General features: G+C 40.3%; 1 protein-coding gene across 1 annotated transcript in view; it reads left to right on the top strand.

Annotated features, from left to right (window-relative positions):
- The window catches only part of CD226 (CD226 molecule), an 89,874-nt gene that overhangs the window by 45,023 nt on the left and 25,611 nt on the right, over positions 1–19,240 (top strand). The window contains exon 3 of the mRNA XM_030868149.2: positions 16,555–16,902. Within this exon, the coding sequence (XP_030724009.2) occupies positions 16,555–16,902 (348 nt within the window). The remainder of the gene's footprint in view (positions 1–16,554; positions 16,903–19,240) is intronic.

Below are 19,240 nucleotides of genomic sequence, written 5' to 3'. Positions count from 1 at the left end.
GGCTGGGTGGCTTAGACAACAGCAGTGTATTACCTTGCAGCTCTGGAGGTTGGATGCCTGAGATGAAGGTGTTGCAGGATTGGTCCCTCCTGAGGCCAGGAGGGAGAATCTGTTCCATCCTCTCTCCCAGCTTCTGGTGGTTTCTGGCAATCGTTGGCATTCCTTGGCTTGTGGACACGTCACCCTGATCTCTGCCTTCATCTTCACACAACATGCTCCCTGTGTGCAAGTCTGTGTCTCAATTTCCATCTTTTATAAGGATACCAGTCCTGTTGGATCAGGGCCCATCCTACTTCAGCATGACCTCATCTTAACTAATTACATCTTCAACAACCCGTTTCCAATAAGGTCACATTCTGAGGTGCTGGAGCTTAGGGTTTCAACTTAGGAATCTTGGGGGATACAGTTCAGCCCACACCACCTGCAAACATCACCTGGGAGGATTCCAGCTTTTTGGAGAAATGCCGTCACTACTTTCATTGCTTTCTACATTTGAAATGGTGACTTCACAGGAGTCTGTGGGGTGGTCGGAGTGTGTAGTCCATACAGCTCACTGTGGGTGCTCTATTTCTGTTCTGCTTGAAGCTGCTCGACACCTCAGTTCTGTGTCACTCTGTGCCTGTCGCAGGCGGAGCTGGGGGGAGGCAAAGTCATACGTGGCAATTCGGCCTTCGAGTCTGTGTTCCTCCTTCCACCCGCAGCTTCTTCCCCACGCTGCCTGTGCCCTTTGAGCCCCACAAGGGCCACTGCTCTTCTTTCTGAACCTTGTGGCCTGCTTGTGATCAGGAATTTGTGTTTCTGTTTCTTTTGCTTGCCTTTTTCGCCTTTAATGAATTGATTTAGTATTGAGGTATAATTGACATATAACATTGTTAACTTCAGGTGTACAGCATAATGATTTGATATTTGTATACATTGCAAAATGGTCACCACAGTAAATCTAGTTCACCTCCATCACCCTATGTATATAGATAGAGAATTTTAAATTTTCTTGTGCTGAGAAATTTTAAGATGTACTCTCTTAGCAATTGCTTGCTATTTTTGAGAGCTTCATCTCAGGTCACTTTAGAATACTTCCACAGTCCCATGCAGCCAACATTTTATTTTGCATTTGTAGGGAACACCTTATATTAACGAGTTTCTAGAAAAGTTCTCACCTGAGCACATACATAGTCTAGGCACAGCTGGGAGTGTGCAAAGCTACTGCTCCGATCACTTCTCATTAGCTGGTGTAAAAGCAGTGCTCCTGCAGAAAGCTTCAGGCAACTCTGGCTGCTTAATTTTTAGCCTGTTTTAAACATCAGAAGAAGAAGGTGTTGTCTCAGGCTTTACCCTGGGGAGAGGTCGCACTGAGCAGGGGCTGTTGACTTGGCCTTCCTCTGGAGAGCAGGTGGGATGACCAGGGATGGGGAGTGGAGTGGGGGGGAGCAGTGGAGTCCTGGCGGAACGACGGCATTTTAAAAGACCAGCAAAGAAAGAGGGACCCCTAAAGGAGACCGGGGCAGGTCAGGAAGGACGGCGGACAAGCAGGAAAGTGCAGTGTCACAGAAGCCAAGGCGTTTCCAGGAGGGCAAGATCCAGTTCTGAATGTCAAGAACATTGGTGACGTTTGCAGTGCTGGATTTGGCGGAAATGGTGCTCATTGCACTGAAGCTCATGTAAGAATTGATTAGGCACATTCAGGGGAGCAATGGGTTCCCTGCAGAATTATGAACGGATGGGGAAGAAGAGAGAGAGTCAGTGCCTGAAGTTGATTTTCAGGCCTGGGAGAGATCCTATTCAGTGCTGAGGTGTTTTGAGTCTTCCATATCCCCAGGGACTGCTTGCCAGGGTGTCATCTGACATATTTCTCTGCTCTTGGTACTTCTGCAAATTGGTCACTAGATTTTGAGGCTTGATCCAAGTCAGGTTTGATGATTTGGGCAAGGCTACTACTTCCAATGTGGTGCTGTGGAGACATGAGTGCCTTTTTTTGTGAATTTGCTGGCATTGATGATTGTTGCCCGGAAACATTAATTCGTTTAGGCATTACAAATGTGATTCTAAACACATTTCTTAATATTATCAATGGATACACATTGCATATTGTCTGCCAAGTGAAACTGCAAATTAATTTTTTATTAGAAAAATAGTGATTGATGTTTTACTATATGTCAAGCACTGTTCTAAGTCCTAAGGATAGAATGATATATAAACATCTATACCAAGGTCTGGGTTTATGAAGTTTATAGTAAAAAAAATCTCAGGGTTTTATGAATTTGATGACTTTTGTTGCAGAGCTGCTCAAACTGCATGCAGAGCCAATGACCAGTGAGAACTGTGAAGGAGGAAGTGTGAGCAGCTGGGATGTGACGGTGGGCTGGGGCAGTGGTGTGATGCACAGGGTACCCAGGAATGTTTGTAGTAACCAGGGACTGAATGGTGCTTGGAAAAGGTGATGAAGCACTGAAATAATTTTCAAAAATGATCTATTATCTTGCCAGAAAAATCACATTCAAAGTACAGAGGATTTCGTCATGTTATTCTACAACAAAATATCATGTGAAAACAACACACAGACAAACCTATTAGAATGGCCAGAATCCAGAACACTGACAACACCCAATGCTGGTGAGAAAGGGGAGCGACAGGAACCCTCATTCATTGCTGCTGAGAATGCAAAGTGGTGCAGCCACTTTGGAAGACAGTTTGTCAGTTCCTTACACAACTAAACAACCTCTTGCCATTCAATCCAACAATCATGCTTCTTGGCATTTGCCCAAAGGAATTGAACATTTATATCCACACAAAAACCTGCACATGGTTGTTTATAGCAGCTTTATTCGTAAGTTCCCAAACTTGGAAGCAACTAAGATGTCCTTCAGTAGGTGAATGGTACTGTGTTACATCAGATGATGAAATATTACTTAATGCTAAAAAGAAACAAGCTATCAAACATGCAAACACAGGAGAATCTTAAATCTATATTACTAAGTGAAAGAAGACAATATGAAAAGGCTACGTACTGTATGATTCCAACTATATGACACTCTGGAAAAGGTAAAACTATGGAGGCAATAAAAAAATCAATGGTTGCCAGGGATTGAGCAGAGGGAGGGATGATTAGGCAGGGCCCAGAGGATTTTAGGGTAGGGAAACTCCTTTGTATGACATTGTAGTGATGGATACATGTCATTGTACATCTGTCCAAACGCATAGAATGTACAACACCAAGAGTAATCCCTAAGGTAAATTATGAATTTTGTGTGGTTATGATGTGTTAGTTCACCCTTGGTAAAAAATGTATCATTCTGGCGTATGATGTTGATAATGGGGGAGGCTGTGTGTGTGTGTGCGTGCGTGTGTGCGCAAGGGCAGGGAGGTATTAAGTAAATTTCTGTACCTTCCTCTCAGCTTTGTTGTAAACCTGAAACTGTTCTAAAAAATAGTCTTTCAAACAAAACACAGCACAGACTATTCTATGTGTGTGCTGTGAATTAATATATAACTAAATAGAAATATAAAATTAACTGCTTTTTATTATTTTTGTTTCTGTTTTTACAATTAAATCCTAATCAAACTTTTCCTTCCCTATTAACGATGACATTTTGATCCCTATTTTAAGTAGATTCCCTTTCCAATTCCAAGCACCTCCAGATGCCGGGTCTTCTTGTGACATGCGGTCTCTCTGGTTGTTGTTTTTGGGGTCATTTCATGTCACTTTACACGTGCCCAGCAGGGGGATCAGGTGGCCTGAGCATCAACGAGCATGCAAGGCGAGGCAGGTACTGCAGACCTCAGCTGGGTCTGGATTTTCCTCTGACACCAGTCGGCTATTCTGTTCATCAGGAGAGGTTAAGTGGGGTTACTCTGTGCTTCTCAGCCACCTGCTCCTGGGGCAGGGCCTGCGGCCTTCAGGTCCAGTCTTCGTCTGTTGACAGGTGGCTCGGGTCCTTACACAGAGCCTGTGCTGTGAAAGCCTCCCCGTACTTGCTCCCCAAGGGACAGCTCCACCTGAGACCCCCGAGCAAGACCCACAGAGGAAAACCAAACCAAACAAAACGAAACAGGTGCGTTGGCCCTGAAGACAGACAGCAAAACTGGGGCAAGGGCAAGCCTGCCTCTTATTTTCCAGGGTCCAGCATGGCTCACAGAAAATTTTGTTTCTCCTTCTTGTTAAAATTCTGTTTATGTTCTTTCATTTTCCCAACACAGTGTCCCGTATCTGATTTTGCCTTTTATTTATATTGTCCCACAGTTTCCTTCTCTTTTCTCATACCTTCCTTTCCCTGTATGAATTTTAATTTCTCATTCGTTTCCTTTAAGCTTTTATTTTCTTACTTTTTCCATTTCTTATGAGTGTTCTCCCTTTTCTTCTTCTTTTGCCCTGGTCTTGTCTCACCTTACTTAGAGATGAAATGTTTTCTGTGTGCTTGTTATGTGGGTGAAGTGTTAACTTTGGTAAATAGCTGTAAGGTTTCGGGTTGTAAACTGGAGGGCTGTGGTTTCTCTTTCCAGCATTTTGTCACATGGAACCACTTGCTGAAGAAAGGAAGCTAGTTTTTGGTAGATATGAGACTCATAGACACAATATTGTAGTTTAACACAGATAGCACGTCTTATCGTATTTTAAAATAAATTTTTTTCAAGGATGGTTTCCCTTCTCTTCTCCTCTCCTGTCCTCTCTTCTCTACTCTTTTTTTTTCTTTTTTTGAAGTATAGTTTACAAGCAACATTATATTAGTTTCAGGTGTACGACACAGTGGTTCCACATTTATATTCATTACGAATTGATCACCACGATGAGTCTAGTTCATCTGTCACCATACAAAATTAATACAATATTATTATTATTTTTTTGACTGCACCACATGGCTTGCAGGGATCTTAGTTCCCGACCAGGGATTAAACCTGGACCCATGGCAGTGAAAGCGCTGTGTCCTAACCCCTGGACCACCAGGGAATTCCCAGTACAGTATTATTAACTATAGTCCCCATGCTGTACATTACATCCCCGATATTTATTTTATAACTGGAAATTTGTATTTCTTAATCCCTTTCACCTGTTTCACCTAACCTCCCATTCCCTTCCCCACTGGCAACCGCCAGCTTGTTCTCTGTATCTATAAGTCTGCTTCTGTTTTGTTTTGTTTGTTCATTTGTTTTATTTTTTTTAGATTACTCATACAAATGAAATCATATGGTATTTCTTTCTCTATATGACTTATTTCACTTAGCAAAATACCCTCTAGGTCCATCCATGATGTTTCAAAGAGCAAGATTTCATTATCTTTTAATGGCTGAGTAATAGTCCATTGTGTATATATGTACCACATCTTCTTTATCCATTCATCTGTTGATGGACACTTAGGTTGCTTCCATACCTTGGCCATTGTAAATAATGCTGCAGTGAATATAGGGGTGCATGTATCTTTTCAAATTAGTGTTTTCATTTTCTTTGGATAAATACCCAAAAGTGAAATTGCTGGATCATACTGTAGTTACATTTTTAATTTTTTGAGGAACATCCATACTGTTTTCCACAGTGGCTGTACCAATTTATTATGTTCCCACCAATAGTGCACAAGGGTTCCCTTCTTTCCTCATCCTCGCCAGTACTTGTTATGTCTTGTCTTTTTTTTTTTTTTTTTTTTTTTTGCGGTACGCGGGCCTCTCACTGCTGTGGCCTCTCCAATTGCAGAGCACAGGCTCCGGACGCGCAGGCTCAGCGGCCATGGCTCACGGGCCCAGCCGCTCCGCGGCACGCGGGATCCTCCCGGATCGGGGCACGAACCCACGCCCCCTGCATCGGCAGGCGGGCCCTCAACCACTGCGCCACCAGGGAAGCCCTGTCTTGTTTTTTTGATAATAGCCGTTTTGACAAGTGTGAGGTGGTATCTTATTGTGGTTTTGATTTGCATTTCCCTGATGATTAGTGATGTTGAGCATCTTTTCATGTGTCTGTTGGCCATCTGTATATGTCTTCTTTAGAAAAATGTCTATTCAGGTCCTCTGCCCATTTTTATTTATTTTTTTTGCGGTACACACGCCTCTCACTGCTGTGGCCTCTCCCGTTGCGGAGCACAGGCTCCGGACGTGCAGGCTTAGCGGCCATGGCTCACGGGCCCAGCCGCTCCGCGGCACGTGGGATCTTCCCGGACCGGGGCACGAACCCGTGTCCCCTGCATCGGCAGGCAGACTCTCAACCACTGCACCACCAGGGAAGCCCTCTGCCCATTTTTAAATTGAGTTATTTGCTTTTGTGAAATTGAGTTGTGTGAGTTCTTTAAATATTTTGGATATCAGCCCCTTATCAGATATATCACTTGCAAATATCTTCTCCCATTCAGTGGTTGCCTTTTTGTTTTGTTGATGGCTCCCTTTGCTGTGCAAAAGTTTTTTGTTTAATATGGTCCCATTGTTTATATTTGCTTTTGTTGCCCTTCTTTGCTTTTTTAATTGGAAGACAAGAAAGTGGCTCCCAGACAAGCCCTGAACAAATTTGTGACACAGGTAGAGGCTGTGACAGAAGCTCTCACCTTCCTGCATTTCTTATCTGGAGTCTCTGTGCTTTATGACACCGTTACTGTTCTTTTTACTTAGACACTAGGTCAGAATTCCTTGTTGGCAACTGTGAAGCTATCAAATTAAAAAGGTGTTAATAACTACTATATAGATAGACATGTTACCATTCTGGGCTATTGTAATTTTGAAAAATAGTTCCTGAAGTTTATTCTCTAGATCAAGTTCTTAAACTGCTTGCTCTCAGGATCCCTTTACACTCTTAACATTTTTTTTTATTGTGGTAAGACCATTTAATATGTGATCTAAATTCTTAACAGGTTTTTTAGTATACAAGCAGTATTGTTACCTACATGCACTATGTTGTACAGCACATCTTGAGAGCTTATTTATCTTGCATAACTGAAATTTCATACCCATTGATTAGCAACTCCTCATTTCTTCCTTCTCCCAGACCCTGGAAACCACTGTTCTATTCTTTGCTTCTATGACTTGACTATTTTAGATACTTCATATAAGTGAAATCATGCAGTATTTGTCCTTCTGTGATGGGCTTATTTCACTTAGCATAGAGTCCTCCAGGTTCATCCCTGTTGTCTCATATTGCACAGTTTTCTTCTCTTTAAGGCTGAATAATATCTCATTGTATGTATATTCCACATTTTCTTTATCCACTTATCCATCGATGGACATTTAGGTTGCTTCCATGTCTTGGCTGTTTGAATAGTGCTGCAATAAATATAGGAGTGCTGCTTCTGGATGAATACCCATAAGTGGTATTGCTGAATCACGTGGTAGTCCTATTTTTAATTTTTTAAAGTAACCTCCATAATGTTTTCCATAGAGGCTGTACCATTTTACCTTCCTACAAACAATATACAAAATTTCCAATTTCTCCACATCGTCACCAACAACTAATTTCTTTCTTCCTTCCTCTCCCTCCCCTCTCTCCCTCCATTCCTTCCTTCCTTCCTTTTATATTAGTCATCCTAACAGATGAAGGTGATATCTCATTGTGGTTTTGGTTTGCCTTTCCCCAGTGATTAGTGACATTGAGCATCTTTTCATGTATCTGTTGACCATTTATATGTCTTATTATGTAAATCAAGTCTTTAGTCCATTTTTTAAATTGGGCAATTAGTTTATTTTGCTGTTGAGCTATAGGAATTCCTTATATATTTTGGAAATTAACCCTTATCAGATATAAGGTTTACAAATATTTCTCTTGTTCTTTAGGTGTTTTTTTTCTCTCTGTTGATTTTTTCCTTTGCAGTTCAGAAGCCTTTTAGTTTGATGTAGTCCCACTGGCCTATTTTTGCTCTATTGCCTGTGCTTTTGGTGTCATATCCAGGAGATCATTACCAAGGCCAAAGTCATAATATGTTTTCTTCAGGAGTTTTGGAGTATCAGATACTACGTTTAAGTCTTTAATCCATTTTGAGTTGATTTTTATGTATGGTGTAAGATAATGGTCCAATTTCATTCTTTCACAAAGTGTATATCCAGTTTTTCCAACTACATTTGTTGAAGAGACAATCCTTTTCCCATTGTGTATTCTTGATACTCTGTTGAAGATCAGTTGACCATGCATGTGTGGATTTACTTATGGGCTTTCTAGTCTCTTTCATTGGTCTGTATTTATGTCTTTATGCCAGTACCACACTATTTTAATTATTGGAGCTTTGTAATATAGTTTGAGATCATGAAGTGTGATGCCTCCAGCTTTGTTCTTTTCTGAGATTGTTTTGGCTATTTGTGGTCTTTTGTGGTTCCATATGAATTTTATAATTATTTTTTCCCTTTACTCTCTTAAAGTTATTGAGGACCCCAAAGAGTTTTTTGTTTATGTGTGTTATAACCATCAATATTTACTGTATTAGAAATTAAAATTAAGTAAAACTGAAAAGACCAGAATTTATAAGCACATACCCATTAGCCATCAGAGCCTCTGAAAACATCAGTATCTTCTTATATGAGTGAATTTCTAAGAATATATATATATATTCTTGTATGATAAGAGTTAAAAAGGTAAATTAAATCTTAATATAACTATTAAAATAAGTTTGATTTTGCAGGTCTCAGAGGGAGATACAGAAACTCCCTGGGGTCTTCAGACCACACTATATGAACTACTGACTTACTTAGCTAGTGAATATTTACTGAGTGCTCTGTGCTGGGTATTCTAGCTGTGGTGGTAGGAAGGTAGGAGAATACTGGATGACCTTCTTAGTATCCAGGAATTCATATCACATGTGGGTCCCTACCCTATCTCTGCATAAGACAACTCATATATCTGAAAAATAAGTTTATGTATATATTCAATGAAAATGATTTTCTCTCTCTTTTACGACCATTGAAATCTTAGTCGGTATGATAAAAAGCTGGATATTTGATACTTAAACACTCAGTGTTTGAGTCACCAGCCCAGCATTACCACAGAACAGTACTGTGAAATTCAGCCTCTTGATATGATCACTACCAAGAAAAACTCCAGGGGGTTCAATTATGTTTCTTATTATACAGTTAACAGAGTAAAAATTGAAGGAATATGGGTGAACAGTCATATCCTCTTCTCTATTTATGTTCTAGCCTCTTTCAAAAGCCTTTTTCTTACATAAAATGTGATATAAAGATATTTACAATTAGTGAAACTATGTGAAATAACATCACCAATCATTTTTTAAATTAATTAATTTTTTTAACATCTTTATTGGAGTATAATTGCTTTACAATGGTGTGTTAGTTTCTGCTTTATAACAAAGTGAATCAGCTATACATATACATATATCCCCATATCTCCACCCTCTTGCGTCTCCCTCCCACTCTCCCTATCCCACCCCTCTAGGTGGTCACAAAGCACCGAGTTGATCTCCCTGTGCTATGCGGCTACCTCCCACTAGCTATCTATTCTGCATTTGGTAGTATATATAAGTCCCTGCCACTATCTCACTTCGTCCCAGCTAACCCTTCCCCCACCCCGTGTCCTCAAGTCCATTCTCTGTGTCTGCATCTTTATTCCTGTCCTGCCCTAGGTTCTTCAGAACATTGTTTTTGGTTTGTTTTTTGTATTTAGATTCCATATATATATGTGTTAGCATACAGTATTTGTTTTTGTCTTTCTGACTTACTTCACTCTGTATGACAGACTCTAGGTCCATCCACTTCACTACAAATAACTCAATTTCATTTCTTTTTATGGCTAAGTAATATTCCATTATATATATGTGCCACATCTTCTTTATCCATTCATCTGTCGCTGGACACTTAGGTTGCTTCCATGTCCTGGCTATTGTAAATAGAGCTGCATTGTACATTATGGTACATGACTCTTTTTAAATTATGGTTTTCTCAGGGTATATGTCCAGGAGTGGTATTCCTGGGTTGTAGGGTAGTTCTATTTTTAGTTTGTTAAGGAACCTCCATACTGTTCTCCATAGTGGCTGTATCAATTTACACTCCCACCAACAGTGCAAGAGGGTTCCCTTTTCTCCACACCCTCTCCAGCATTTATTGTTTGTAGATTTTTTGATGATGGCCATTCTGACTGGTGTGAGGTGATATCTCATTGTAGTTTTGATTTGCATTTCTCTAATGATTAATGATGTTGAGCATTCTTTCATGTGTTTGTTGGCAGTCTGTATATCTTCTTTGGAGAAATGGCTATTTAGGTCTTCTGCCCATTTTTGGATTGGGTTGTTTGTTTTATTGATATTGAGCTGTATGAGCTGCTTGTAAATTTTGGAGATTAATCCTTTGTCAGTTACTTCATTTGCAGATATTTTCTCCCATTCAGAAAGTTGTCTTTTCATCTTGTTTACGTTTTCCTTTGCTGTGTGAAAGCTTTTAAGTTTCATTAGGTCCCATTTGTTTATTTTTGTTTTTATTTCCATTTCTGTAGGAGATGGGTCAAAAAGGATCTTGCTGTGATTTATGTCATAGAGTGTTCTGCCTATGTTTTCCGCTAAGACTTTTCTAGTGTCTGGCCTTACATTTAGGTCTTTAATCCATTTTGAGTTTATTTTTGTCTATGGTATTAGGGAGTGTTCTAATTTCATTCTTTTACATGTAGCTGTCCAGGTTTTCCAGCACCATTTATTGAAGAGGCTGTCTTTTCTCCATTGTATATTCTTGCCTCCTTTATCAAAAATAAGGTGACCATATGTGTTTGGTTTATCTCTGGGATTTCTATCCTGTTCCACTGATCTATATTTCTGTTTTTGTGCCAGTACCATACTGTCTTGATTACTGTAACTTTGTTGTATAGTGTGAAGTCCAGGAGCCTGATTCCTCCAGCTCCGTTTTTCTTTCTCCAGATTGCTTTGACTATTTGGGGTCTTTTGTGTTTCCATACAAATTGTGAAATTTTTTGTTCCAGTTCTGTGAAAAAAGCCATTGGTAGTTTGATAGGGATTGAATTGAATCTGTAGATTGCTTATGGTAGTATAGTCATTTTCACAATGTTGATTCTTCCAATCCAAGAACATGGTATATCTCTCCTTCTGTATCATCTTTACTTTCTTTCATCAGTGTCTTATAGTTTTCTGCATACAGGTCTTTTGTCTCCTTAGGTAGGTTTATTCCTAGGTATTTTATTCTTCTTGTTGCAATGGTAAATGTGAGTGTTTCCTTAACTTATCTTTCAGATTTTTCATCATTAGTGTATAGGAATGCAAGAGACTTCTGTGCCTTAATTTTGCATCCTGCTACTTTGCCAAATTCATTGATTACCTCTAATAGTTTTCTGGTAGCATCTTTAGGATTCTCTATATATAGCATCATGTCATCTGTAAACAGCAACAGCTTAACTTCTTCTTTTCCTATTTGGATTCCTTTTATTTCCTTTTCTTCTCTGATTGCTGTGGCTAAAACTTCCAAAACTATGTTGAATAAGAGTGGTGAGAGTGGACATCCTTGTCTTGTTCCTGAACTTAGAACAATGCTTTAAGTTTTTTACCATTGAGAATGATGTTTGCTGTGGGTTTGTCGTATATGGCCTTTATTATGTTGAAATAGGTTCCCTCTATGCCCACTTTCTGGAGAGTTTTTATCATAAATCGGTGTTGAATTTTGTCAAAAGCTTTTTCTGCATCTACTGAGATGATCGTATGGTTTTTATTTTTCTATTTGTTAATATGGTGTATCACACTGATTGATTTGCATATATTGAAGAAACCTTACATCTCTGGGGTAAATCCCACTTGATCATGGGATCCGTTTAATGTGTTGTTGGATTCTGTTTGCTACTATTTTGTTGAGGAATTTTGCACCTATATTCATCAGTGATATTGGTCTGTAACTTTCTTTTTTTGTAGTATCTTTGTCTGGTTTTGGTATCAGGGTGATGGGGGCCTCATAGAATGAAATTGGGAGTTTTCCTTCCTCTGCAATTTTTTGGAAGAGTTTGGGAATGATGAGTGTTAACTCTTCTCTAAATGTTTGATAGAATTCACCTGTGAAACCATCTGGTCCTGGATTTTGTTCCTTGGACGATTTTTAATCACATTTTCAATTTCATTACTTGTGATTGGTCTGTTCGTATTTTCTCTTTCTTCCTGGTTTAGTCTTGGAGGGTTATACCTGTCTAAGAACTTGTCCATTTCTTCCAGGTTGTCCATTTTATTGCCATAGACTTGCTTGTAGCAGTCTCTTAAGATGCTTTGTATTTCTGCGGTGTCTGTTGTAACTTCTCCTTTTTAATTTCTAATTTTATTGATTTGAGTCCTGTCCCTCTTTTTCTTGATGAGTCTGGCTAATGGTTTATCAACATTTTTTATGTTCTCAAACAACCAGCTTTTAGTTTTATTGATCTTTGCTGTTGTTTTCTTTGTTTCTATTTCATTTATTTCGGCTCTGATCTTTATGATTTCTTTCCTTCTGCTATCTTTGGATTTTGTTTGTTCTTCTTTCTCTAGTTCCTTTAGATGTAACCTTAGATTGTTTATTTGAGATTTTTCTTTTTTCTTGAGGTAGGCTTGTATAGCCATAAACTTCTCTCTTAGAACTGCTTTTACTGCATCTCAAAAGTTTTGGATCATTGTGTTTTCATTGTCTTTTGTCTCTAGGTGTTTTTTGACTTCCTCTTTGATTTCTTCAGTGATCTCTTGGTTATTTAGTAACATATTGTTTGGCCTCCATGTGTTTCTGTGTTTTACGTTTTTTTCCCTGTAATTGATTCCTAATCTCATAGCGTTGTGGTTAGAAAAGATGCTTGATATGATTTCATTTTTCTTAAATTTACTGAGGCTTGATTTGTGACCCAAGATGTGATCTATCCTGTAGAATGTTCCATGTGCACTTGAGAAGAAAGTGTAATCTGCTGTTTTTGGATCGAATGTCATATAAATATCAATTAAATATATCTGGTCTATTGTGTCATTTAAAGCTTGTGTTTCCTTATTAATTTTCTGTTTGGATGATCTCTCCATTGGTGTAAGTGAATTGTTAAAGTCCCCCACTATTATTGTGTTACTGTTGATTTCCTCTTGTATAGCTGTTAGCAGTTGCCTTATGTATTGAGGTGCTCCGATGTTGGGTGCATGTATATTTATAATTGTTATATCTTCTTCTTGGATTGATCCCTTGATCATTACATAGTGTCCTTCCTTGTCTCTTGTAACATTCTTTATTTGAAAGTCTATTTGATCTGATATGAGTATTGCTACCCCAGCTTTCTTTTGATTTCCATTTGTGTGGAATATTTTCTTCCATCCCCTCACTTTCAGTCTGTGTGTGTCCCTAGGTCTGAAGTGGGTCTCTTGTAGACAGCATATATATGGGTCTTTTTTTATATCCATTCAGCCAGTCTATGTCTTTTGGTTGGAGCATTTAATCCATTTACATTTAAGGTAATTGTCGATACGTATGTTCCTATTACCATTTTCTTAGTGGTTTTGGGTTTGTTGTTGTAGATCTTTTCCTTCTCTTGTGTTTCCTGCCTTCAGAAGTTCCTTTAGTATTTGTTGTAAAGCTGGTTTGGTGGTGCTGAATTCTCTTAATTTTTGCCTATCTGTAAATGTTTTAATTTCTCCGTCATATCTGAATGAGATCCTTGCTGGGTAGAGTAATCTTGGTTGTAGGTTTTTCCCCTTCATCACTTTAAATATGTCCTGCCACTCCCTTCTGGCCTGTAGAGTTTCTGCTGAAAGATCAGCTGTTAACCTTATGGGGATTCCCTTTTATGTTATTTGTTGTTTTTCCCTTGCTGCTTTTAATATTTTTTCTTTGTATTTAATTTTTGACAGTTTGATTAATATGTGTCTTGCATGTTTCTCCTTGGATTTATCCTGTTGGGACTCCCTGTGCTTCCTGGACTTGATTAACTATTTCCTTTCCCATATTAGGGAAGTTTTCAACTATAATCTCTTCAAATATTTTCTCAGTCCCTTTCTTTTTCTCTTCTTCTTCTGCGACCCCTTTAAATTGAATGTTCGTGGGTTTAATGTTGTCCCTGAGGTCTCTGAGACTGTCCTCAATTCTTTCATTTTTTTTTTCTTTATTCTGCTCTGCAGTAGTTATTTTCACTATTTTATCTTCCAGGTCACTTATCTGTTCTTCTCTGTCAGTTATTCTGCTATTGATCCCTTCTAGAGAATTTTTAATTTCATTTATCGTGTTGTTCATCACTGTTTGCTCTTTAGTTCTTCTAGGTCCTTGTTAAACATTTCTTGTATTTTCTCCATTCTATTTCCAAGATTTTGGATCGTCTTTACTATCATTACTCTGAATTCTTTTTCAGGTAGACTGCCTATTTTCTCTTCATTTGTTTGGTCTGGTGGGTTTTTACCTTGCTCCTTCATCTGCTGTGTGTTTCTCTGTCTTCTCATTTTGCTTAACTTACTGTGTTTGGGGTCTCCTTTTCACAGGCTGGAGGTTCATAGTTCCCATTGTTTTTGGTGTCTTCCCCCAGTGGCTAAGGTTGGTTCTTTGGGTTGTGTAGGCTTCCTGGTGGAGGGGACTAGTGCCTATGTTCTGGTGGATGAGGCTGGATCTTGTCTTTCTGGTGGGCAGGACCACGTCCGGTGGTGTGTTTTGGAGTGTCTGTGACCTTGTTATGATTTTAGGCAGTCTCTCTGCTAATGGGTGGGGTTGTGTTCCTATCTTACTGGTTGTTTGGTTAGGGTGTCCAGCACTGTAGCTTGCTGGTTGTTGAGTGGAGCTGGGTCTTAGCATTGAGACGGAGATCTCTGGGAGAGCTTTCGCTGTTTGATGTTACGTGGAGCCAGGAGGTCTCTGGTGGACCAATGTCCTGAACTCGGCTCTCCCACCTTAGAGGCACAGGCCTGACACCTGAGCAGAGCACCAAGACCCTGTCAGCCACCGAACTCAGAGAAAAGGGAGCAAAAAAGAAAGAAAGAAAAGAAATAAATAAAATAAAATGAAGTTATTAAAATGAAAAATCATTATTAAAAAGTAATTAATAAAAGAAAGTAAAAAGAGAGCAATGAAACCAAAAATGAAATCCACCAATGATACAAGTGCTAAAAACGATACTAAACAAACAAACAAATAAAAAATAGACAGACAGATCCTAGGACAAATGGTAAAATCAAAGCTATACTGACAAAAGCACAAAGAAGCATACATACACACACTCACAAAAAGAGAAGGAAAAAAAATATTATATCTATATATAAAGAAAAAGGAGGAAGAGAGCAACCAAATCAATAAACAAATCTACCAATGATAATATGCTCTAAGTACTAAACTAACATAAACATAAAACCAGAAACAAATTAGATGCAGAAAGAAAACCCCAAGTCTGCAGTTGCTCCCAAAGTCCACCGCCTCAATTTGGGATGATTCGTTGTCTATTCAGGTATTCCACAGATGCAGGTGCATCAAGTTGATTGTGGAGCTTTAATCCGCTGCTCCCGAGGCTGCTGGGAGAGATTTCCCTTTCTCTTCTTTGTTCTCACAGCTCCCGGGGTTCAGCTTTGGATTTGGCCCCGCCTCTGCGTGTAGGTCACCTGAGGGCATCTGTTCTTTGCTCAGACAGGACGGGGTTAAAGTAGCAGCTGATTAGGGGGCTGTGGCTCACTCAGGTCAGAGGGAGGGAGGGGTATGGAATGCAGACCACGTAACGTTGCACCAGCCTGAGGCTCGCTGCGTGTTCTCCTGGTGAAGTTGTCCCTGGATCACGGGACCCTGGTGGTGGCGGGCTGCATAGGCTTCCGGGAGGGGAGATATAGATAGTGACCTGTGCTTGCACACAGGCTTCTTGGTGGCAGCAGCAGTAGCCTTAGCGTCTCATGCCCGTTTCTGGGGTCCACGCTGATAGCCGTGGCTTGCGCCTGTCTCTGGAGCTCATTTAGGCGGTGCTCTGAATCCCGTCTCCTCACGCACCCTGAAACAATGGTCTCCTACCTCTTAGGCAGGTCCAGACCTTTTCCCGGACTCCCTCCCGGCTAGCCATGGTGCACTAGCCCCCTTCAGGCTGTGTTCACGCCGCCAACCCCAGTCCTCTCCCTGGGATCCAACCGAAGCCCGAGCCTCAGCTCCCAACCCCGCCCGCCCCGGCGGGTGAGCAGACAAGCCTCTCGGGCTGGTGAGTGCCGGTCGGCACTGATCCTCTGTGCGGGAATCTCTCCGCTGTGCCCTCTGCACTCCTGTGGCTGTGCTCTCCTCTGTGGCTCCGAAGCTTTCCCCCTCTGCCACCCGCAGTCTCCACCGGCAAAGGGGCTTCTGGTGTGTGGAAACGTTTCCTCCTTTCCTCCTTCACGGCTCCCTCCCACTGGTGCAGGTCCTGTCCCTATTCTCTTGTCTCTGTTGTTTCTTTCTTATTTTGCCCTACCCAGGTACGTAGGGAGTTTCTTGCCTTTTGGGAGGTCTGAGGTCTTCTGCCAGCGTTCAGTAGGTGTTCTGTAGGAGCTGTTCCACGTGTAGACGTATTTCTGATGTATTTGTTGGGAGGAAGGTGATCTCCACGTCTTACTCTTTCTCCATCTTGAAGGTCTCCTCTCCATCACCAACCATTTTGATAGAACTTTCTGGGTGGCTTCCGCCTTAGCATCCAAGAATTCGAGGACCGAAGTATAATCATTTGCTTCTTTTCAGACGGTTTTGAGACAGCTGTGCCATCAAATAGCCAGACAGTCTCAGAACCTGGAAAAAACGTCACACTCACCTGCCAGCCTCGAGCGAAATGGCTGTTACAAGAAGTTACATGGGAAAAGATCCAGCCCCATCAGATTGACCTCTTAACTAGCTGCAACTTGTCCCAAGGAAGAAGTTACACTTCAAAGTACCCAAGACAGATACTGAGCAACTGCACCCAGGGAATGAGGAGGGCCTTCATCACCATGCCCCACATTAGGACCTCTGACTCAGGACTCTACCGCTGTGGCTTCAAAGCCAGCACAGGAGAAACTGAAACCTTCATGACGAAACTGATCGTAACTGATGGTGAGTAGGTGACAGATGCCTTAATGTGTCAAAAATGGAAAAAGCCAGCCACTGTGGATTGGTTTATTTTGTCCTTTTCATGACTTTATTATTCAAAATATCTTTAATGATTGAATTTTGTAAGTTGTCAGTTAACGAATGTTAGTGTTTATCTTGCTAATCCATCAATCACAGATTTAACAATAATAGATGTTTCCCATTTTTTTGATCTGCCACTTTCCTAAAATTAAAAAGAAAGATTCAGTCAGTCTGAAAACTACATGGTATCAACAGCCTATAAGTTTCAGCTGTATAATTTCTTTTTTTTTCAGCTGTATAATTTTTAGTTTTCCAATTACTTTAAAACTTTTTGATGGTGGTAACTAGGTTTTATAATCCTCGTGTATCCTCAGTAACAATAAGGTGTTAGATTGGTATTTGCTGAATCAGCATTGAGTAAAGGGTAATAAATGTTTAATAGTGTGGTTGCTACTTTGTCAGATCAGAGCTTTGGTTCCCTCAGTTTTCTCCAGAGCTGGGAGCAGGAACAGACTGGCCTTGAAGCTTTGAAACTGACCTTCAGGGCCTCTCACCTGAGCTGGCTCCTTCCAAGGCCCGGTACTCACTTTGTATTAGTTATTTGTCTCCTGTGTCATGATGAAGCCCTAAATTGTGTAAGCTTCAGGCTCCACAAAACCTGTGTGAGTGTAAGGAAAAGTGGTATTTCAGCGACTGATGGGCAGATACAGAGAGGCCTGTGTAGACCTGCATTCCAGTTGAATGGGAGGAAGTCTGTCTCAGACTGCCAGCTCTGCTTCCAGGCAAGTTTTCTCACTGCAGAGGGACCTGTCAGAGAAAAGAATCTATATTTACTGATGACAGAAATTTTATTTCACTTTACTCTCACCCTCTTCTTCCCTCCCTCTTTTCCTTCCTCCCTTCCTTCCTTCCTTCCATCCTTCCATCTATCCATCTACCCATCCATCCATCTTTCCTTCTGCCTTTCTTCTATATGCTTCTAGCCAACTCATGTGCCTTGGCCTGTGTGTAGACTTTTAGAGCCAAGGCTTCCTAGGATGTGGCTGCCCGTTCACAGACTCTGCTTATACCGCAGGCTGAGATTCCCTCCTGCATCAGGAAGGAAGAAGAGGAGGTTTTGTATGTAGGGCAGCCTCCACTGCTGCCACTGTAGCAGCTGTGTGTGCTAAGGAGGCCCTTTGCCAGAGGTTAGCAGCTTTTGTACATAGTCACCTCTCACAGCATCAAAGCTTTCTCTACTCCTCTTGATGACAGAGGGAGCTTAGAACTTGATGAAAAAGAGGGTTGATGGAATATTGGGGGAGAGATATTAAGAGGTTCTTCATGTTGACTCCATTCCTTCAGACACATCGAGAAAATATTTCTCACCTTTAAAAAAAAATACTCTTGCATTATAGAAGTGTTTTTAAAACCTGGCAGGAAAAAAAGAGAGAATAAAGGTAGTCGCTAATCTTCTCTCAGAGACCAAGGCAAGAAAAAGTTCTATTCAGAAAATGTCATAAAGAACCATTTTCAAACACTTCTGAAATAAAATCTTGTCCATTATATGTTGAAAATTTATTAAAAACACCTTAAATCATAGAGGAAATGGATTCTTGGAAGTATAATTATTTAGCTCTTACTAATTAATAAAAATGTCTTTCAGTTACCCAAACATGGCTAAGTTCCTTGCACAAAGCTGTTTCTTTTCCTTGTACATAAGCTATAAACAGTGTCCAAAATGAAGGTGACAGTGTAATGGTCAGCATTCTTAGTGTTCAAGTGTTTTGAATTCTTGAAAAATGGCTTTTTGACATTCAACTGACAGGTTGAAAGAATATCAACTCGGCCCATTAGTAAAAAGTTATATTTGATAGAAGATGACAGCTGTTTACTGTATGTTTTGGTTTAATTCCTTTTTAAAATAATTATAAGTAAAGATTGAAGATAAAAAATCAGATGGAAAGCAAAAATAGATCACTTGTGTTTCCCTGATGTGGTTCGATTATTTCAAGTCCTGAAGCTGTTTGGTCAAAAATCAATGTAGGGATTAAAGCAGAGAGACAGGTATAAGATGTAGAGCTGATTTAATTTATTTCAACTATCAAGGGAAAGGTGACTGTGACACAGGTTTTATAAACCGCTGTGCATCCTTTTGTTAGCTCCCATCAACTTCTTTTACGGGATCCAAAAGCAAGATTTTCAGGACTATCGTATTCTACACACACACACACACACACACACGTTCTTCCCCTGATTTTGCCTGCCTGTGTTCATCTTCAGACAAGTACCAGGTACTGGGAGGCCACTGAAAAGACGACACGATGTCAACCAATACATC

This window comes from Globicephala melas, chromosome 13, assembly GCF_963455315.2.
Source record: "Globicephala melas chromosome 13, mGloMel1.2, whole genome shotgun sequence".
NCBI lineage: Eukaryota > Metazoa > Chordata > Mammalia > Artiodactyla > Delphinidae > Globicephala > Globicephala melas.
Note: the sequence above shows the minus strand (reverse complement) of the source record. Positions and strands in the feature narration are given on the sequence as shown.